The sequence below is a fragment of the Somniosus microcephalus genome, unplaced genomic scaffold (assembly GCF_052327205.1).
Source record: "Somniosus microcephalus isolate GS21.2 unplaced genomic scaffold, FLI_Smic_1.0 unresolved_chr3, whole genome shotgun sequence".
NCBI classification, from domain to species: Eukaryota; Metazoa; Chordata; class Chondrichthyes; order Squaliformes; family Somniosidae; genus Somniosus; species Somniosus microcephalus.
The window spans coordinates 51,452,154-51,474,866 of record NW_028225181.1 but is presented as its reverse complement, the minus strand read 5'-3'; the positions used below and the strand labels follow the sequence as shown (position 1 = coordinate 51,474,866).

At 52.5% G+C, this 22,713-nt stretch overlaps 1 protein-coding gene across 1 annotated transcript in view; it reads left to right on the top strand.

The window, feature by feature from the left end:
• Positions 1-15,531, top strand: part of LOC147091436 (CD209 antigen-like protein C) — a gene marked incomplete at its 5' end in the record, with an annotated part of 64,954 nt that extends 49,423 nt beyond the window's left edge. The window contains one exon of the mRNA XM_085976598.1: positions 13,674-15,531. Coding sequence (XP_085832724.1) covers positions 13,674-13,848 — 175 coding nt within the window. The remainder of the gene's footprint in view (positions 1-13,673) is intronic.
• Positions 15,532-22,713: the final 7,182 nt, after the last annotated feature.

Here is a 22,713-nt window from a genome sequence, read left to right as displayed (position 1 = left end):
CGCCTTCTTAAAGGTTTGTACGAACCTCTCAGCCAATCCATTTGTGGCTGGATGATATGGGGCGGATGTGTAATGCCTTACCCCATTCCTTCTCATAAATTTTTGAAACTCGGCGGACACAAACTGTGGTCCATTATCAGAGCAAATGTCCGTAGGACTGCAATCATTTTCTCTGTAGTGGTTGAGGACATTTTTATCACCTCAGGCCACTTCGAATGAGCATCCACTGCTATTAAGAACAGTGAGTCCATGAATGGACCAGCGAAATCAATATGCTCCCGTTGCCATGGAGAGGAGGGCCACTCCCATGGGTGTAGAGGGGCATGTGGTGGTGCATTTTGGACCTTCTGGCATCCTGAGAAGCTCTTAGTTAGGTCTTCGATTTGTTGATCGATTCCCGGCCACCACACATAAGCCCTAGCTAGGCTTTTCATTTTCACTCCCCCCAGATGACCTTCATGTAGCTGATTTAGCACTCTCTCCCTTAACTTGGGTGGAATCACCACTCTGGATCCACACATCACTGTCCCCTGGCATACTGACAGCTGTTCTCTTCTGGATGAGAATGCTGGCAACAGTGAGTCGCCAAGTGTTGGCCATCCCCTCACCGTCAAATCATATGCCCGAGACAACGTCGGATCATTGCGGGTCTCCTTCTCTATATCCGTGTTCGTTACTGGCAATCGTTCAATTATTGACGAATAAAATATCTCGATAGGGTCCACTGCTGGTGCTTCCTCCACAGTAGGCAGTGGCAGGCGCGATAGCCCATCAGCATTCCCATGCTGTTTCGTGCCTTTATATTCTATTTCATATTGATTCGCCCCTAGAAACAGGGACCATCTTTGTAACCGTTGTGCAGTCATCACTGGAACGCCCTTCTTAGGATTAAAGATGGAGACAAGTGGTTGGTGGTCAGTCAGCAAGGTGAACTTCTGCCCATGCAGAGAGTGGTTGAATTTTTTTACTCCCCATACTAGGCTGAGGGCCTCCCTGTCAATCTGGGTGTAGTTGCGCTCGGCTGAGGTTAATGACCGAGACGCAAAGGCTACTGGCCTCTCCAACCCGTCTGGGAATTTGTGCGACAGCACCGCTCCAATACCATAGGGTGATGCATCACATGCCAAACGAATTGGTAGTGCTGGGTTGAAATGGGCCAACACTTCTTTTAATGTGATCAATTATTTACATTTCTGGAAAGGTCGCCTACGTTCGTCATTCCACTTCCATGGTACCCCTGTTTGCAGTAGGGTGTTCAGTGGCTGTAATACCGTGGACAAATTTGGTAAGAACTTATGGTAGTAGTTTACCAGCCCGAGGAACGACCTCAGTTGTGACACATTTTCTGGTGCTGGAGCCTTGACTACTGCCTCAATCTTTTCAGGGGATTTATGTAACCCCTCTTCATCGATGACGTGGCCACAATACGAGATCTGTTTCTGGAAAAACTCACACTTGTGGCGATTAGCTCGTAGCCCATACTCCTTTAATCTGGTGAGCACCTTCTCCAAGTTGGCGAGGTGATCACTGTCATTTTCACCCGTGACCAGGATGTCGTCCAAATAACACTGGGTCCCTGGAATCCCTTGCAGGACTTGATCCATTGCCCTTTGCCAGATAGCCGGAGCCGAGGCTACCCCGAACACCAGCCGGTTGTATTGATAGAGACCTTTATGAGTGTTAATCGTAAGGTATTGTTTCAAAGCTTCTTCTACCTCCATTTGCAAGTACGCCTGGGCTAGATCAATTTTGGTGAAGCGTTTACCTCCAGATAGCGAGGCGAAAATATCCTCAGTTCGTGGAAGCGGATATTGTACCGTGTGAAGGACTGGATTCACTGTCACCTTAAAATCCCCACAGATGCGGACCTTCTTTGGTTCCCCAGGCATATTACTCAACGACCTATTCATTACAGGAACGATGGGTGTAGCCCACTCGCTCCAGTCCACTTTGAACAGTACTCCTGAACGTTCCAACCCTTCCAGCTCTGCTTCGACAGCTGGTCTGATCACATAAGGCACTGGTCTGGCCTTAAGAAACTTTGGGCTTGCATTTTCCTCTATTTTAATCATTGCTGTTATGCCTTTTAGTGTTCTGAGTCCCTCCTGGAACACTTCTTTTGCGTCAGTTAGCATTTTTGACAGTCGTCCAGGTGTGACGTCGTGATCCTTTTTGGCCTCAACCTTCAGTGCCTGTATGGAATGCCAATCTAATTGTATCTTCCGGATCCATTCACGTCCTAGCAGTGGTGGTCCTCCATCTGGTAATACATATAGATCCATTTTAGGTATTTCCTGGCCTTTATATATCACTTTCACCCTTATTTTTCCTTTGGGGTCGTCTTTTTGCCCCGTGTACGTCTTCAAGACAATCTCTGTAGCTTTCAAGGGTATATGTGAAAATAGCCGCTTGTAGTCCCTTTGGTTTATGACTGTTAGGGCTGATCCTGTGTCCAATTCCATTTTCACTTGGGCTCCGTCTATCTTGAGTGTAACCCAGATAGTCTGGTGATCCTCCATTTTGGTTACCTTATGTAGTTTCAGACAACCCAGCTCCTTGCTTCCGGAGTCTGTGTCACTTTTCTGTTTGTCTGAACTACTGTCCATCACCTGGTGTACCTTTTTGTACTTCTCCTGTGGAGATTTCTTGCTGCTGGTTTTCTTCCCAGACCTGCAGGCTCTTGCTATGTGTCCTGCTTTTCCACACTGTCTGCACACTTGGTCCTTGAACCAACAATCCTTCTGGTCATGTGTTGTTCTGCCGCAGCGATAGCACTTCCCTGTTCCATTGGACATTTCATTGGTGCCATATTCTTGCGGTCTCCGTTGTATCTCTGCAGCGCCCCTTGCGGCTGCTTCGTGTGATACTGCCATACTGAAAGCCTTGTCCAGCGTAAGATCCTTTTCTGATAGAAGCCGTTTCTGGGTTCCTTCACTTTGTAGCCCACACACAAACTTGTCCCTTAACGTGTCTGCTAGTCCCGCTCCAAACTGGCAGTGTTTCGATAGCTTGCGCAGTTCCGTTAGGTACTCAGCATTGTTTTCGTCTTTGTGTTGGTTCCTTTTGTAAAGTATGTGTCTATACTTAATCCAATAATGAAGAGACAGCTTGGAAGATTCAACGTAGGTCTTTACTTAATACCAACAGGCGGGGAACTGAGGGGAGCTCAGTACCCACAGTACTATTTATACCCCTATGGCCAGGAGTGGTACTACGGTATCACTACGCCCTACAAAGTAGTGCTGCCCTGGCCATAGGTTTAAAGTAACATACCTATTACATACACAACATTCCTCCCCTTTTAATTAAAACGTACCCGTGCAATTAAGTCAATAGATGCCCCATAACTAGGGCTAATAACATTTGGTAACACAATATACATAACATATTTACATCAAGAGTTGTCTACTTATATATATATAAACAGAAACATGTGATAGATTCAGTCTCTGAGGAGGCCTCCTATCTCGACTAGGATAACGTCTTTCTCTAGTCGGTCTCGGTGTAGGCGGCGGTACTTCCGTCACCCCTTCATCGCTGGACTCGTCGGTGTCTGATGGCACATCCTGTGCCGTGGAGATCACTGGAGTGCTGAACTCCTCGCAATCCTGAGACCTCTGTAACGACGAGCTGGGCCGTGATTCCGCTGTAGCAATGTGCTGAGACGTTTGAGGTAGTGAATCAGTTGGGTTTCTGGACTCCACAAGTTGATCAGCATGTCGTCTGATTATGCCTTCCCCTGTCTCAACTGTGTACATCAAGGGTCCCTGGCGGGCCTTTATCGTACCAGACCGCCACTTTTCATTCTGATAATCACGGGCCAACACTTGCTGCCCCACCTCGAAGCTCCGTGTCTGTCTGTCAGGAGCCCTACGAAATACTCGGTTTTCCACATCTCTCCGAATGTTTGGTCTGAGCAATTCAAGGCGAGACCTTAACCTTCTATTAAAGAACATGACGGCGGGGGCCTGGTTGGTCACCGTATGTGCAGCATTACGGTACGCGAATAGGAAATTGTCCACCTTGTGTTGTAGTGGCAACCTTTCCTCCCCCATCGCCTTGATGGCCTTTTTAAAAGTCTGTACAAAGTGCTCTGCCAGCCCATTTGTAGCCGGATGATATGGTGCGGACGTATAATGTCGCACTCCATTCCTTTTTAGGAATGCTTGAAATTCTTCTGCCACAAATTGTGGCCCATTGTCTGAACAGACTTGCTCGGGCACCCCGTTTCGGGCAAAAATGGTCCTTAAGACTGCGACCGTCTTTTCGGCTGTCGTTGATGACATCTTTATGACCTCCGGCCATTTTGAATGGGCATCCACTACAATAAGGAACATCGCATCCAGGAAGGGGCCAGCGAAGTCCACGTGGATCCTTTGCCACGGCGTTGAGGGCCACTCCCACGGATGTAGTGGGGCTTGTGGTGGTACGTTCTGTACCATCTGGCACCCTTGGCACGCTTTTGCTACTTCCTCAATGTCCCTGTCAATGCCGGGCCACCAGACGTAGGCTCTGGCGAGGCTTTTCATTTTGACACCCCCCAGATGACCTTCGTGTAAGTCCTGCAACACTTTATGTTGTAATTTTTGAGGGACCACCACCCTGGCTCCGCACATCAATGTGCCCCGGCAGACGGACAACTGGTCCTTCCTTGCCGAAAACGCCAGCAATGATGCGTCACCCTGCGCCGGCCAGCCTTTCACGGTTAACTCGTAAACCCTTGCCAATGTTGGGTCATTCCGTGTTTCCCGCTCGATACATTGGCTGGTGATGGGCAAGTGTTCCATAACAGCCGTATGATATATTTCCACGGGGTCCTGTACTATCTCTTCGATCTCGGCAGGCAAGGGTAGCCGCGACAGGCCATCCGCATTGCCATGCTGTTTGGTACCCTTATGTTCGATAAGGTACTGGTGTGCTCCTAAGAACAGTGACCATCTCTGTAGCCTTTGGGCCGTCATCAGGGGCACCCCTTTTGTTGGATTAAATATCGACACCAACGGTTGATGATCCGTCAGTAGTGTGAAACGTTGCCCATGTAGGTAGTGGTGGAATTTTTTTACACCCCACACCAGACTGAGGGCCTCCCTGTCGATTTGCGCATAGTTTCTTGCAGCTGTAGTTAACGACCTTGAGGCAAATGCTATTGGCCTCTCCGTCCCGTTGGGAAATTTGTGTGACAACACTGCCCCTATACCATACGGGGAGGCGTCACATGCCAACCTCATTGGCATTTTTGGGTCAAAGTGTGCGAGCGCTTCCTTTGATGTAATAAGTTGTTTACCCTTTTTAAAAGCAGCCTCACACGCTTCGTCCCAATTCCAGGAGACTCCCTTTTGCAGCAATGAATTTAGTGGATGTAAAATGGACGATAAGTTCGGGAGGAACTTATGGTAATAGTTTATAAGGCCTAAGAATGATCGTAACTGAGATACATTCTCAGGGGGCGGGGCCTTCACTACTGCCTCGATCTTTTCCGGGGACTTATGCAGGCCTTCCTTATCTATAATGTGACCACAGTATGAGATACGTTCCTGGAAAAACTCACATTTCTGCTTGTTCGCCCTGAGTGCGTATTGTTGCAACCGCAGAAGTACTCGCTCCAGGTTAGCGAGGTGGTCGTTATTCATTTGTCCTGTCACCAGGATGTCATCCAGGTAGCATTGCGTTCCTGGAATGCCCTGTAGGACCTGTTCCATGGTCCTCTGCCATATTGCCGGGGCGGACGCCACACCAAATACCAGGCGATTGTACTGGTACAATCCCTTGTGTGTGTTAATCGTTAGAAGCTTTTTCGAGTCCTGCTCCACCTCCATCTGTAAATAAGCTTGACAAAGGTCAATCTTCGTAAAGTGTCTACCCCCAGCTAATGATGCGAATATGTCCTCTATCCGCGGCAGCGGATACTTTACCGTGTGCAGGACTGGGTTAATAGTTATCTTAAAATCCCCGCAAATGCGAACCTTCTTTGGTTCCCCCGGTGTGTTATTTGCAGATTTCTTTATAACTGGGACGATGGGCATGGCCCACTCACTCCACCCAATCTTTGTAAGGACACCTGCACTCTCTAAGGCATCCAGTTCTGCTTCCACAGCTGGCCGAATGGCGTAAGGCACCGGTCTGGCCTTACAAAACTTGGGGTTTGCGTCTTGAGCAATAGTTATTTTTGCTCTAATGTCCTTTAAGGTCCCCAGCCCTTGTTGGAACACCTCTGGCGTTTTTGCCAATAGTTTCGACAGCCTGCTTGTAATGGTTGTATCATCCTTTGGTGGTCTCTACTTTTAACTCGTGTATCGACTTCCAGTCGAAATGGATTTTTCTTATCCATTCCCTACCCAAAAGTGATGGTCCACCGTTTGTATTTAACTGTTACTTGCATTTTTCCCTTCGGGTAAACTTTTTGTCCCGTATATGTTTTTAATTTAACTTCCGTATCCTTTAAGGGAATGCGTTTGAACAGCCTGTTATAATCTTGTTCATTAATTACTGATAGGGCTGAACCCGTGTCCAGCTCCATATTAACTTCGACGCCTGCTACCTTCATTTTAACCCACATTGTGCTGTGGTCCTCCATTTTGTCTACACCATATAACTTGAGATATCCCAGACCTTTAGGCTCTGCTTTTGTGCCTTCCTGTGACTCGTCTGATCTACTGTCAGACATCGTATGTATTTTTGTCCTTGCCTTGGTACTGCTCGGACTGCCCCCACTATTGTGTTTCGTACCCGACCGACAAACTTTCGCTATATGCCCCTTTTTTCCACACTGCCGGCATATTTTAGCACGAAACCAACAATTACTTTGGTCGTGGGTGGTTTTGCCACAACGGTACCATTTACCTTTGTGAAATGTCACCTCATGGGTGTCATAGCAGGTTGTGTTTTGTCGCATTTGAGCAGCACCCTGTGCTGCTGCTTCGTGGACCGATGCTATTTCAATCGCCTGATCTATGCTTAGCTGTTTCTTGGCTAGCAACCATTTTCGTGTACTCTCATTTAACATGCCACAGACAAATCTGTCTCTGATCGCGTCCGCCAATATGGCTCCAAACTGGCAATGTTTGGACAACCTTCTGAGCTCAGCTAAATAGGCTGCCTGCGACTCATCATTCCTTTGGTCGCGTCTGTAGAAGCGGTACCTTTCCGCTATAAATGGTGGCTTAGGGTTTAAATGTACCTTTAACGTATCAACAATTTGGGCATACGTTTTGTCTGCTGGCTTTTCTGGAGTAAGAAGATTCCTCAGCAGACCGTATGTTTTTGCCCCCATACAATTTAATAAGGTTGCTGCCTTTTTGTCATCTTCCACCTTGTTTACTATGCAATAAAGTTCATGCCTTTCGATATAGGCATCCCACTCTTCTGTGTCCTCAACAAATGCTGACATCCAACCTTCCTTAGACATTTTAAACTGCTGAAGAGCTTTTCCCGCCTTTCTCCACTAGATGGCGCTTTTTTTATTTTTTATTTTAAACTGCTGAAGAGAAAAAAAAACTTTTCCCCTTTGCCTACTAGATGGCGTTTTTCCCACCTTTTCTCCTGCTGCTGCTAACGACCTCTCTCCAGCTTCGTTATTTTGGCCCTTGCAGCTCCAGTTATTGCCACCGCCGCTATTGACAAAGACCTTCCCCTCTCGTGGCTTGCTAGTCCTCGTGGCTCCGTTTGTTCCCCAGATCGCCTGCCCGTTCTGGCCCTTGCAGCTCCCGTTCCCCGGGAAGGATTTCAGTTTACCTGGCCCTGGGTGGACTTTTGCCCCGTGGCTGGAGCGCCCGTTCAGCCTCTTCTCTCAGCTGCTGCAGCCTCGCTGGAACCCTCTCTCTGTCTCTCTGTTGCTGCCGCTCCTCCCGAACCCGGAGTGCTGGGCGGCCTCCTTCGGTCGACGCTGGACTCTGCAGGCTGGCTGGTAAGAAGCCTCTCTCCTTCTCTCTCCGTACTGCTGCCGTTCCTTTGTTGCACCGTGTACTGGTGAGTTCGAACCTTACTCGTCGCCAGTGTAAAGTATGTGTCTATATTTAATCCAATAACGAAGAGACAGCTTGGAAGATTCAATGTAGGTCTTTACTTAATACCAACAGGCGGGAAACTGAGGGGAGATCAGTACCCACAGTACTATTTAAAGCCCTATGGCCAGGAGTGGTACTACGGTATCACTACGCCCTACAAAGTAGTGCTGCCCTGGCCATAGGTTTAAAGTAACATACCTATTACATACACAACACCTTTTATGGAACTTAAATCGTTCTGCTATCAGCAGCGGTGTGGGGTTTAAGTGGTCCTGTAGGATTTCTACTATGCTTTCGAAATTCTTGTTCACCGGCTTCTCTGGGGTTATTAGATTTCGCAGTAACCCATAAGTTTTTGCACCCATGGAATTTAACAAAACCAGTGTTTTCCTAGCATCTGGCACTTCATTCGCCCTGCAGTACACCTCAATACGTTCCACATATATCGCCCAATCTTCGACTTCGTTGTCGAACGTAGAGGTACTGCCACTCTTCGGCATCCCTGGGTGTGATTTAACTGTCAAAAATGGCATCTCCCGCGCTTCCCCTTCTTCTCCGCGGCTCAATGGCGTCTCCTGCGCTCTCCCTTCTTCTCCCCGCGGACACTGTTCAGCCCTTGAGCCCTGGCTGTGCTCTGCGCGTTCTTTTTTTTTTTTTTTTCCGACGCCGCTCGGTCCTGAACCCGGCTGTTGCTTTACCCTCTCTCTCTCCGTTTTTTTTTTTTCTCGACGCCGCTCGGTTTTCAACCCCCGGCTGCGCCCTGTGCGCTTCACCCTCTGTCTTACCCTGTCGACGCTGCTCGAATTTCTCCCCGCCGTCGGTCGGCTCCAGCCGCCGCTGTCCGGGAAGGGTCTGCGCTGGACCTGTCGTCAGTCTCTTGCTGATCGTCGTGGCTGGGGAACCAAGCCCGGCTCTCCACAGCCTCCCCTGCGATGTTCACTCTATGCCGGACGACTGGGCGGTTGCTCGTGGTCGACGCCCGTGTTCTTGGCCTCGACTTTCTTACCTCCCTCCCGGAGCGAATCCTCGAAGGGAAATGCAGAGTTGCAGGTAGATTCAAATCGACACTCGTCGCCACTGTTAGAGCCGTGATTCTGAGAGTATGATGTTTTTCAATAACCACACGGATGCTGTAACTTAACAATAACAGGTATTTACTGGAGGAGGGTAGTCTCAAGACTGGGGGTACAGAGGCATGTGCACGGCTTATATACAGGTGTGGTCACTGCTGGTACTACAGCATACAGGAGCTGTAAAAGTAGTTCTGTCTTAAAGGTACATACACTACAATGGGGAGAGAGCGGCGCAGTGGGATTAGTTTGGGATTGATACAGGGCTATGGGGATAGAGCGGGGCAGTGGGACTAGTTTGGGATTGCTACACGGCTGTGGGGAGAGAGCGGGGGCAGTGGGATTAGCTGGGATTGATACAGGGCTATGGTGAGAGAGTGGGGCAGTGGGATTAGTTTCAGATTGATACAGGGCTATGGGGAGAGAGCGGGGCAGTGGGATTAGTTTGGGATTGATACAGGGCTGTGGGGAGAGAGTAGGGCGGAGGTATTAGTTTGGGATAGATACAGGGTTATGGGGAGAGTGCAGGGCAGTGGGATTAGTTTGGGATTGATACAGGGCTCTGCGGAGAGAGGGGGCAGTGGGATCAGTTTGGTATTGATACAGGGCTATGAGGAGAGAGCGCGTCAGTGGGGTTAGTTTGGGAATGATACAGGGCTATGGGGAGAGAGCAGGGCAGTGGGATTAATTTGGGATTTATACAGGGTTATGGGGAGAGAGCGGGGCAGTGGGATTAATTTGTGATTGATACAGGTCTATGGGGAGAGAGCGGGGCAGTGGGACTAGTTTCGGATTGATACAGGGCTATGGGGAGTGAGCGGAGCAGTTGGACTTGTTTGTGATTGATACAGGGCTATGGGGAGTGAATGGCGCTGTGCGATTAGTTTGGGATTGATACAGGGTTATGGGGAGAGAGCGGGGCAGTGGGATTAGTTTGGGATTGATACAGGGCTATGGAGAGGGAGCGGGGCAGTGGGATTAATTTGGGATTGATACATGGCTATGGGGAGAGAGCAGGTGCCTTGGGATTAGTTTGGGATTGGTACAGTGGTATGGGGAGAGAGCAGGCACCTTGGGATTACTTTGGGATTGATACAGGGCTATGGGAAGAGAGCGGGGCAGTGGGATTAGTTTGGGATTGATACAGGGCTATAGGGAGAGAGCGGGCCAGTGGGATTAGTTTGGGATTGATACAGGGCTATGGGGAGAGAGCGGGGCAGTGGGATTAGTTTGGGATTCATACAGGGCTATGGGGAGTGAGTGGGGCAGTTGGATTTGTTTTGGATTGATACAGGGCTATGGGGAGTGAATGGGGCTGTTGGATTAGTTTCGGATTGATACAGGGCTATGGGGAGAGAGCGGGGCAGTGGGATTAGTTTCGGATTGATACAGGGCTATGGGGAGAGTGCGCGTCAGTGGGATTAGTTTGTGATTGATACAGGGCTATGGGGAGAGAGCGGGGAAGTTGGATTAGTTTGGGATTGATACAGGGCTATGGGGAGAAAGCAGGGCAGTGAAATTAGTTTGGGATTGATACAGGGCTATGGGGAGAGAGCGGGGCAGTGGGATTAGCTGGGATTGATACAGGGCTATGGTGAGAGCGTGGGGCAGTGGGATTAGCTTGGGATTGATATAGGGCTATGGGGAGAGAGTGGGGCAGTGGGATTAGTTAGGGATTGATACAGGGCTATGGGGAGAGAGGGGGCCATGGGATTAGTTTGGGATTGATAAAGGGCTATGGGGAGAGAGCGGGGCAGTGGGATTAGTTTGGGATTGTTACAGGGCTATGGGGAGAGAGCGGGGCAGTGGGATTAGTTTGGGATTGATACAGAGATATGGGGAGAGAGGGGGCAGTGGGATTAGTTTGGGGATTGATACAGGGCTATGGGGAGAAAGGGGGCAGTGGGATTAGCATGGGATTGATACAGGGCTATGGGGAGAGATGGGGCATTGGGATTAGTTTGGGATTGATACAGGTCTATGGGGAGAGAGGGGGCAGTGGGATTAGTTTGGAATTGATACAGGGCTATGGGGAGAGAGCAGGGCAGTGGGATTAGTTTGGGATTGATACAGGGCTATGGGGAGAGAGGGGGCAGTGGGATTAGTTTAGGATTGATACAGGGCTATGGGGAGATAGCGGGGCAGTGGGATTAGTTTGGGATTGATACAGGGCTATGGGGAGAGAGCGCGGGCCTTGGGATTAGTTTGGGGTTGATACAGGGTTATGGATAGAGAGCGGGGCAGTGGGACTAGTTTGGGATTGATACAGGGCTATGGGGAGTGAGCGGGGCAGTTGGATTTGTTTGGGATTGATACAGGGCTATGCGGAGAGAGCGGGGCAGTGGGATTAGTTTGGGATTGATACAGGGCTATGGGGAGAGAGCACGTCAGTGTGATTAGTTTGGGATTGATACAGGGCTATGGGGAGAGTGCGCGGCATTGGGATTAGTTTGGGATTCATACAGGGCTATGGGGAGTGAGCGGGGCAGTTGGATTTGTTTGGGATTGATACAGGGCTGTGGGGAGAGAATGGGGCTGTGGGATTAGTTTCGGATTGATACAGGGCTATGGAGAGAGAGCGGGGCAGTGGGATTAGTTTGGGATTGATACAGGGCTGTGGGGAGAAGGGAGGGCGTAGGGATTAGTTTGGGATTGACACGGCTATGGGGAGAGAGCGGGGCAGTGGGATTAATTTGGGATTGACACGGCTATGGGGATAGAATAGCGCAGTGGGATTGGTTTGGGATTGATACAGGGCTATGGGGAGTGAGCAGGGCAGTGAGATTAGTTTCGGATTGATACACGGCTATGGGGAGAGAGCGTGGCAGTGGGATTAGTTTGGGATTGACACGGCTATGGGGATAGAATAGCGCAGTGGGATTGGTTTGGGATTGATACAGGGCTATGGGGATAGAGCGGGGCAGTGGGACTATTTTGGGATTGATACACAGCTATGGGGAGAGAGCGGAGGCAGTGGGATTAGCTGGGATTGATACAGGGCTATGGTGAGAGAGCGGGGCAGTGGGATTAGTTTGGGATAGCTACAGGGCTATGGGGAGAGAGGGGGCCGTGTGATCAGTTTGGTATTGATATAGGGCTATGGGGAGAGAGGGGGCAGTGTCATTAGTTTGGGGATTGATACAGGGCTATGGGGAGAGAGCGGGGCGGAGGGATTAGTTTGGCATTGATACAGGACTATGGAAACAGAGCCGGGCAGTGGGATTAGTTTGGGGTTGATGCAGGCCTATGGGGACAGAGCAGGGGCCTTGGGATTAGTTTGGGATTGATACAGGGCTATGGGGAGAGAGCGGGGCAGTGGGATTAATTTGGGATTGATACAGGTCTATGGGGAGAGAGCGGGGCAGTGGGATTAGTTTGGGATTGATGCAGGGCTGTGGGGAGAGAGGAGGGCGGAGGGATTAGTTTGGGATTGATACAGGGCTATGGGGAGTGAGCAGGGCAGTGGGATTATGTTCGGATTGACACACGGCTATGCGGAGAGAGCGGGGCAGTGGAATTAGTTTGGGATAGATACAGGGCTTTGGGGATAGAGCAGGGCAGTGGGACTAGTTTGGGATTGATACTGGGCTATGGGGTGGGCGAGAGCGGGACAGTGAGATTAGTTTGGGATTGATACAGGTCTATGGGGAGAGAGCGGCGCAGTGGGATTAGTTTGGGATTGATACAGGGCTATGGGGATAGAGCGGGGCAGTGGGACTAGTTTGGGATTGATACACGGCTATGGGGAGAGAGCGGGGGCAGTGGGATTAGTTGGGATTGATACAGGGCTATGGTGAGAAAGTGGGGCAGTTGGATTAGTTTGGGATTGATACAGGGCTATGGGGAGAGAGGATGCAATGGGATTAGTTTCGGATTGATACAGGCATTTGGGGAGAGAGCGGGGCAGCGGGATTAGTTTGGGATTGATACAGGGCTATGGGGAGAGAGCGGGGCAGTGGGATTAGTTTGGGATTGATACAGGGCTATGGGGAGAGAGCGGGGCAGTGGATAAGTTTGCGGATTGCTACAGGGCTATGGGGAGAGAGCGGGGCAGTTGGATTAGTTTACGGATTGCTACAGGGCTATGGGGAGAGAGCGGGGCAGTGGGATTAGTTTGGGATTGATACAGGGCTATGGGGAGAGAGCGGGGCAGTGGATTAGTTTGCGGATTGCTACAGGGCTATGGGGAGAGAGCGGGGCAGTGGGATTAGTTTGGGATTGATGCGGGACTATGGGGAGAGAGCGGGGCATTGGATTAGTTTGCGGATTGCTACAGGGCTATGGGGAGAGAGTGGGGCAGTGGGATTAGTTTGAGATTGATACAGGGCTATGGGGAGAGAGCGGGGCAGTGGGATTAGTTTGAGATTGATACAGGGCTATGGGGAGAGAGCGGGGCAGTGGGATTAGTTTGGGATTGATACAGGGCTATGGGGAGAGAGCGGGGCAGTGGGATTAGTTTGGGATTGATACAGGGCTGGGATTGATACAGGGCTATGGGGAGAGGGAGTGTCAGGTGGATTAGTTTGGGTTATGGTAATTCCTTCATTCTGTACTGATATTGTGTGCAATTTTTGAGTCTCATTTCTTCTCCATTTTCAAGTATTGTGCAATGGCTTGATCGCCAACCAATCAATGCATGGAAAAAAGATTGCATGACAATCCGGCATGCTTCCTGGAATGGTGCTGAATGTAACCAGATTCATCGCTTCATCTGTGAGAAATGTGCACCAGGTTGTGTGCTCGAAGATTCTGCCATTGAGAACTTTTGCTCTTGAGGAGAGTGTGGGATGTGGAGCGAGAGACGCGGGAATGTCAAACACTGCACCCCTCCCACTCCCCCACCTATCCGACTGACAGGAAACGGTACGCAGGTGAAAGCTCAAATTGCCCCACCTCAAAAAATAAAACTCATTTCCTCCCCTTCCCCAGTGGATGTCCTGTAAGGCTGCTGTTACACCCTCCCGCCAGAGGTGGCGGGCGCGGGCCCTCCCACGGCTTAGTGCCACCTGCAGCGCCACCAGTGGTGGGAGGTTGGAATGGCACCGTGACGGGTTTACATGGGAAATATCCATTATAAATCCAGACGTGAGAATTTGCAACGGGAAAATATAAATATAGAAAGGCGCAGATACCTATAGCGCCTGTCACAACTTCAGGACATCTCAAAGCACTTCACAGCCAATGAAGTACTTTTGACATGCAGTCACTGTTGTAATATAGGAAATGCGGCAGGCAATTTGAGCACGGCAAGCTCCCACAAGCAGCAATGCGATAATGAACAGACAATCTGTTTTTTAGTGATGTTGGTTGAGGGATAAATATTTGCCACAACACACCAAGGAGAACTCCCCTGCCCTTCTTCCAATAGTGGCCGTGGGGTCTTTTACATCCACCTGGGAGATCAGATGGGACCTCGGTTTAAATTTCATCTGAAAGACGGCACCGCCGACAGTGCAGCACTCCCTCAGTACTGCCCCTCCGACTGTACAGCGCTCCCTCAGTACTGCCCCTCCGACAGTGCAGCGCTCCCTCAGTACTGCCCCTCCGACAGTGCAGCACTCCCTCAGTACTGCCTCTCCGACAGTGCAGCACTCCCTCAGTACTGCCCCTCCAACAGTGCAGCGCTCCCTCAGTACTGCCCCTCCGACAGTGCAGCGCTCCCTCAGTACTGCCCCTCTGACAGTGCAGCGCTCCCTCAGTACTGCCCCTCCGACAGTGCAGCACTCCCTCAGTACTGCCCCTTCGGCTGTGCAGCGCTCCCTCAGTACTGCCCCTCCGACAGTGCAGCGCTCCCTCAGTACTGTCCCTCCGACAGTGCGGCACTCCCTCAGCACTGCCCCTCCGACAATGCAGCACTCCCTCAGCACTGCCCCTCCGACAGTGCAGCGCTTCCTCAGTACTGCCGCTCCGACAGTGCAGCGCTCCCGCAGTACTGCCCCTCCGACAGTGCAGCACTCCCTCAGTACTGTCCCTCCGACAGTGCAGCGCCCCCTCAGTACTGCCCCTCCAACAGTGCAGCACTCCCTCAGTACTGCCGCTCCGACAGTGCAGCGCTCCCTCTGTACTGCCCCTCCGACAGTGCAGCACGTCCTCAGTACTGTCCCCTCCGACAGTGCAACGCTCCCTCGGTACTGCCCCTCCGACAGTGCAGCACTCCCTCAGTACTGCCCCTCCGACAATGCAGCACTCCCTCAGTACTGCCCCTCCGACAGTGCAGCGCTCCCTCAGTACTGCCCCTCAGACAGTGCAGCACTCCCTCAGTACTGCCCCTCTGACAGTGCGGCGCTCCCTCAGAACTGCCTCTCCGACAGTGCAGCACTCCCTCAGTACTGCCCCTCCGAAAGTGCAGCACTGCCTCAGTACTGCCCCTCCGACAGTGCGGCACTCCCTCAGTACTGCACCTCCGACAGTGCAGCGCTCCCTCAGAACTGCCTCTCCGACAGTGCAGCACTCCCTCAGTACTGACCCTCCGACAGTGCAGCGCTCCCTCAGTACTGACCCTCCGACAGTGCAGCGCTCCCTCAGTACTGTCCCTCCGACAGTGCGGCATTCCCTCAGTACTGCCCCTCCAACAGTGCAACGCTCCCTCAGTACTGACCCTCCGACAGTGCGGCGCTCCCTCAGTACTGCCCCTCCGACAGTGCAGCGCTCCCTCAGTACTGACCCTCCGACAGTGCGGCGCTCCCTCAGTACTGCCCCTCCGACAATGCAGAGCTCCCTCATTACTGAAACTCCAATAGTGCAGCGCTCACTCAGTACTGCCCCTCCGACAGTGCAGCGTTCCCTCAGTACTGCCCCTCCGACAGTGCAGCGCTCCCTCAGTACTGCCCCTCCGACAGTGCAGTGCTCCCTCAGTACTGCCCATCTGACAGTGCAGCGCTCCCTCAGTACTGCCCCTCCGACAGTGCGGCACCCCTCAGTACTGCCCATCTGACAGTGCAGCACTCCCTCAGTACTGCCCCTCCGACAGTGCGGCACTCCCTCAGTACTGCCCCTCCGACAGTGCAGCACTCCCTCAGTACTGCCCCTCCGACAGTGCAGCACTCCCTCAGTACTGCCCCTCCAACAGTGCAGCGCCCCCTCAGTACTGCCCCTCCGACAGTGCAGCGCTCCCTCAGTACTGCTCCTCCGACAGTGCAGCGCTCCCTCAGTACTGACCCTCTGACAGTGCAGCGCTCCCTCAGTACTGCCCCTCCGACAGTGCAGCGCTCCCTCAGTACTGCCCCTCCGACAGTGCAGCGCTCCCTCAGTACTGCCCCTCCGACAGTGCAGCGCTCCCTCAGTACTGCCCCTCCGACAGTGCAGCGCTCCCTCAGTACTGCTCCTCCGACAGTGCAGCGCTCCCTCAGTACTGTCACTCAGACAGTGCAGCGCTCCCTCAGTACTGACCTTCCGACAGTGCAGCGCTCCCTCAGTACTGCTCCTCCGACAGTGCAGCGCTCCCACAGTACTGCCTCTCCGACAGTGCAGCGCTCCCTCAGTACTGCCCCTCCGACAACTTTAAAATCACTGCCAGGCCATTCAGGCGAGAAGTTAGGAAACATTTCTTCAAGCAAAGGGTGGAAGGAGTGTGGAACTACCTCCCACAAAAAGCAGCAGACGCTGGGGTTCAATTAATAATTCTAAACCTGAAATAGCTAGATTTTTGCTGGACAAATGTATAGAGGGGTATGGAGCTAGAGCGGGTGGATGGAGATAAGACACCGATCTGCCATGATCTCACTGGATGGCGGCGCAGTCTCGAGCAACTGAATGGCCTCCTCTTGTTACTATGTACCTGTCGCACGACAAAACATCTTCGGAAAGTAGATTATTTCCTGGTTAAAAAAAAAATGACCGCAGTCCATCCCACTCACCTTCCACCATTTTAGAAATCCCAGGGAGCAACGGTAACGGAGCGGCTGGCAAATACGTGGGACCGGAAAATATCATAAACCAATCAGATTAGTCGGAGGCTGGGGCTGGAGTCTATCAGAACCAATCAGAGCAGATGCTGTGCTCCCCCAATATCCGCAGTTTGAGGAGAATTTTCTTTTTAAGATGAGCAGATGGTTACGGAAAGTCCCAAACTTTACACAATAATTAACCTCTGATGCTGCATATATAGATGAACAAAGCAATGGCTAGATCCTTCAGTGTGTTCCCTCTCTATCCCTCTGTTCCCCAGTGTATTCCCTCTCTATCCCTCTCTTCCCCAGTGTGTTCCCTCTCTATTCCTCTGTTCCCCAGTGTGTTCCCTCTCTATCCCTCTGTTCCCCAGTGTGTTCCCTCTCTATCCCTGTTCCCCAGTGTGTTCCCTCTCTATTCCTCTGTTCCCCAGTGTGTTCCCTCTCTATCCCTCTGTTCCCCAGTGTGTTCCCTCTCTATCCCTCTGTTCCCCAGTGTGTTCCCTCTCTATCCCTCTGTTCCCCAGTGTGTTCCCTCTCTATCCCTTTGTTCCCCAGTGTGTTCCCTCTCTATCCCTGTTCCCCAGTGTGTTCCCTCTCTATCCCTCTGTTCCACAGTGTGTTCCCTCTCTATCCCTCTGTTCCCCAGTGTGTTCCCTCTCTATCCCTTTGTTCCCCAGTGTGTTCCCTCTCTATCCCTGTTCCCCAGTGTGTTCCCTCTCTATCCCTCTGTTCCCCAGTGCATTCCCTCTCTATCCCTCTGTTCCCCAGTGTGTTCCCTCTCTATCCCTCTGTTCCCCAGTGTGTTCCGTCTCTATCCCTCTGTTCCCCAGTGTGTTCCCTCTCTATCCCTCTGTTCCCCAGTGTGTTCCCTCTCTATCCCTCTGTTCCCCTGTGTGTTCCCTCTCTATCCCTCTGTTCCACAGTGTGTCCCCTCTCTATCCCTTTGTTCCCCAGTGTGTTCCCTCTCTATCCCTCTGTTCCCCAGTGTGTTCCCTCTCTATCCCTCTGTTCCCCAGTGTGTTCCCTCTCTATCCCTCTGTTCCCCAGTGTGTTCCCTCTCTATCCCTCTGTTCCCCAGTGTGTTCCCTCTCTATCCCTCTGTTCCCCAGTGTGTTCCCTCTCTATCCCTCTGTTCCCCAGTGTGTTCCCTCTCTATCCCTCTGTTCCCCAGTGTGTTCCCTCTCTATCCCTCTGTTCCCCAGTGTGCTCCCTCTCTATCCCTGTTCCCCAGTGTGTTCCCTCTCTATCCCTGTTCCCCAGTGTGTTCCCTCTCTATCCCTCTGTTCCCCAGTGTGTTCCCTCTCTATCCCTCTGTTCCCCAGTGTGCTCCCTCTCTATCCCTGTTCCCCAGTGTATTCCCTCTCTATCCCTCCGTTCCCCAGTGTGTTCCCTCTCTATCCCTCTGTTCCCCAGTGTGCTCCCTCTCTATCCCTGTTCCCCAGTGTATTCCCTCTCTATCCCTCTGTTCCCCAGTGTGTTCCCTCTCTATCCCTGTTCCCCAGTGTGCTCCCTCTCTATCCCTGTTCCCCAGTGTGTTCCCTCTCTATCCCTGTTCCCCAGTGTGTTCCCTCTCTATCCCTCTGTTCCCCAGTGTGTTCCCTCTCTATCCCTCTGTTCCCCAGTGTGTTCCCTCTCTATCCCTGTTCCCCAGTGTGTTCCCTCTTATCCCTCTGTTCCCCAGTGTGTTCCCTCTCTATCCCTCTGTTCCCCAGTGTGTTCCCTCTCTATCCCTCTGTTCCCCAGTGTGTTCCCTCTCTATCCCTCTGTTCCCCAGTGTGTTCCCTCTCTATCGCTCTGTTCCCCAGTGTGTTCCCTCTCTATCCCTCTGTTCCCCAGTGTGTTCCCTCTCTATCCCTTTGTTCCCCAGTGTGATCCCTCTCTATCCCTCTGTTCCCCAGTGTGTTCTCTCTATCGCTCTGTTCCCCAGTGTGTTCCCTCTCTATCCCTCTGTTCCCCAGTGTGTTCCCTCTCTATCCCTCTGTTCCCCAGTGTGTTCCCTCTCTATCGCTCTGTTCCCCAGTGTGTTCCCTCTCTATCCCTCTGTTCCCAGTGCATTCCCTCTCTATCCCTGTTCCCCAGTGTGTTCCCTCTCTATCCCTCTCTTCCCCAGTGTGTTCCCTCTCTATCCCTCTGTTCCCCAGTGTGTTCCGTCTCTATCCCTCTGTTCCCCAGTGTGTTCCCTCTCTATCCCTCTGTTCCTCAGTGTGTTCCCTCTCTATCCCTCTGTTCCCCAGTGTGTTCCCTCTCTATCCCTCTGTTCCCCAGTGTGTTCCGTCTCTATCCCTCTGTTCCCCAGTGTGTTCCCTCTCTATCCCTCTGTTCCCCAGTGTGTTCCCTCTCTATCCCTCTGTTCCCCAGTGTGTTCCCTCTCTATCCCTCTGTTCCCCAGTGTGTTCCCTCTCTATCCCTCTGTTCCCCAGTGTGCTCCCTCTCCATCCCTCTGTTCCCCAGTGTGTTCCCTCTCTATCCCTCTGTTCCCCAGTGTGTTCCCTCTCTATCCCTCTGTTCCCCAGTGTGTTCCCTCTCTATCCCTCTGTTCCCCAGTGTGTTCCCTCTCTATCCCTCTGTTCCCCAGTGTGTCCCCTCTCTATCCCTCTGTTCCCCAGTGTGTTCCCTCTCTATCCCTCTGTTCCCCAGTGTGTTCCCTCTCTATCCCTTTGTTCCCCAGTGTGTTCCCTCTCTATCCCTCTGTTCCCCAGTGTGTTCCCTCTCTATCCCTCTGTTCCCCAGTGTGTTCCCTCTCTATCCCTCTGTTCCCCAGTGTGTTCTCTCTCTATCCCTCTGTTCCCCAGTGTGTTCCCTCTCTATCACTCTGTTCCCCAGTGTGTTCCCTCTCTATCCCTCTGTTCCCCAGTGTGTTCTCTCTCTATCCCTCTGTTCCCCAGTGTGTTCCCTCTCTATCCCTGTTCCCCAGTGTGTTCCCTCTCTATCCCTCTGTTCCCCAGTGTGTTCCCTCTCTATCCCTCTGTTCCCCAGTGTGTTCCCTCTCTATCACTCTGTTCCCCAGTGTGTTCCCTCTCTATCCCTCTGTTCCCCAGTGTGTTCCCTCTCTATCCCTCTGTTCCCCAGTGTGTTCCCTCTCTATCCCTCTGTTCCCCAGTGTATTCCCTCTCTATCCCTCTGTTCCCCAGTGTGTTCTCTCTCTATCCCTCTGTTCCCCAGTGTGTTCCCTATCACTCTGTTCCCCAGTGTGTTCCCTCTCTATCCCTTTGTTCCCCAGTGTGTTCCCTCTCTATCCCTCTGTTCCCCAGTGTGTTCCCTCTCTATCCCTCTGTTCCCCAGTGTGTTCCCTCTCTATCCCTCTGTTCCCCAGTGTGTTCCCTCTCTATCCCTCTGTTCCCCAGTGTGTTCCCTCTCTCTATCCCTCTGTTCCCCAGTGTGTTCCCTCTCTATCCCTGTTCCCCAGTGTGTTCCCTCTCTATCCCTCTGTTCCCCAGTGTGTTCCCTCTCTATCCCTCTGTTCCCCAGTGTGTTCCCTCTCTATCCCTGTTCCCCAGTGTGTTCCCTCTCTATCCCTCTGTTCCCCAGTGTGTTCCCTCTCTATCCCTCTGTGCCCCAGTGTGTTCCCTCTCTATCCCTCTGTTCCCCAGTGTGTTCCCTCTCTATCCCTCTGTTCCACAGTGTGTTCCCTCTCTATCCCTTTGTTCCCCAGTGTGTTCCCTCTCTATCCCTGTTCCCCAGTGTGTTCCCTCTCTATCCCTGTTCCCCAGTGTGTTCCCTCTCTATCCCTCTGTTCCACAGTGTGTTCCCTCTCTATCCCTCTGTTCCACAGTGTGTTCCCTCTCTATCTCTGTTCCCAGTGTGTTCCCTCTCTATCCCTCTGTTCCACAGTGTGTTCCCTCTCTATCGCTCTGTTCCACAGTGTGTTCCCTCTCTATCCCTCTGTTCCCCAGTGTGTTCCCTCTCTATCCCTTTGTTCCCCAGTGTGTTCCCTCTCTATCCCTGTTCCCCAGTGTGTTCCCTCTCTATCCCTCTGTTCCCCAGTGTGTTCCCTCTCTATCCCCCTGTTCCCCAGTGTGTTCCCTCTCTATCCCTGTTCCCCAGTGTGTTCCCTCTCTATCACTCTGTTCCCCAGTGTCTTCCCTCACTATCCCTGTTCCCCAGTGTGTTCCCTCTCTATCACTCTGTTCCCCAGTGTCTTCCCTCACTATCCCTGTTCCCCAGTGTGTTCCCTCTCTATCCCCCTGTTCCCCAGTGTGTTCCCTCTCTATCCCTGTTCCCCAGTGTGTTCCCTCTCTATCACTCTGTTCCCCAGTGTCTTCCCTCACTATCCCTTTGTTCCCCAGTGTGTTCCCTCTCTATCCCTCTGTTCCCCAGTGTATTCCCTCGACAACTCTCTCTCTTAATTTTCCCGATTAAATCGCAGATTAGTGTTCTTTGCTCAGTAACTCACCGAAATATGCAGCTGGTTGATATTGAAGTGTTCGAGACTCTCTTCCTGCCCTGTATTTTCGGGCCTTTTGCTCTGCTAATTTGCATGTTTGCTGAATGAATTATGTGTTCTGCTGAGTTCCTGTTGATGTCGATTCTAACGGTGGACACAGCAGACGCCCTCTTTAACCATTAAACCTTGCAAGTGGCGAGTTATCATTTGTGTGTCGTGTTGGATCCTGGGATCTTCCTCTGCTCTGTGTGTGTGTGTGTGGGGCTCAGTACCACACACAGCGGGCGTGGGAATCGGACCGGCTCAGCACAGGCCGGTGATGGAGCCTGGGCCTTTCCTGCTCCCTCGGTACCCACACAGGTAGGCGGGCAGGGGCCATTTCCCCCACACAGCCCCGCTTGGTACTGGGCCTTGCTCGAACCTCATTGGCACTTTTAAAAGACTGCAGCGCAACGGGAGTTTGAGTTTTGATTTGTTTTAATAAACCAATTACACGTCAACATTTATTCAGGGGACAAGTGTGGGCAACTTTCAGCCTGTTCCCCCTCCCCCCGCACTCTCCGCCTCCTGCCCTGTGACCGTGGCAACTCCCCGAATCTCACCCTGGATCTCCTCTCCCCGGCTCCGGTATGGAGACGGGGAAAGGGGGAGAAGAGGTGGACAGGACAGGGGGGAATGGGAGAGGGGGAGGAAGAGAGGGTGATGGGGGGAGAGGGAGATGTGGGGGGGGGGAGATGGGGGAGGGGGAGATGTGGGGAGGGGGAGATGGGGAGGGGGAGATGGGGGAGGGGGAGATGGGGAGGGGGAGATGGGGAAGGGGAGATGGGGGAGAGGGAGATGGGGAGGGGGAGATGAGGAGGGGAGATGGGGAGGGGGAGATGGGGAGGGGGAGATGTGGGGAGGGGGAGATGGGGAGGGGGAGATGGGGAGAGGGAGATGGGGAGGAGATGGGGATGGGGAGGGGGAGATGGGGAGGGGGAGATGTGGGGAGGGGGAGATGGGGAGGGGGAGATGGGGAGAGGGAGATGGGAGGGAGAGATGTGGGGAGGGGGAGATGGGGAGGGGGGATGGGAGGGGGATGGGGAGGGGGAGATGGGGGAGGGGGAGATGGGGAGGGGGAGATGGGGAGGGGGAGATGGGGATGGGGAGGGGGAGATGGGGAGGGGGAGATGTGGGGAGGGGGAGATGGGAGGGGGAGATGGGGAGGGGGAGATGGGGAGGGGGAGATGTGGGGAGGGGGAGATGGGGAGAGGGGAGATGGGGAGATGGGAGGGGGAGATGGGGAGGGGGAGATGGGGAGAGGGAGATGGGAGGGAGATGGGGAGGGGGAGATGGGGAGGGGGAGATGTGGGAGGGGGAGATGGGGA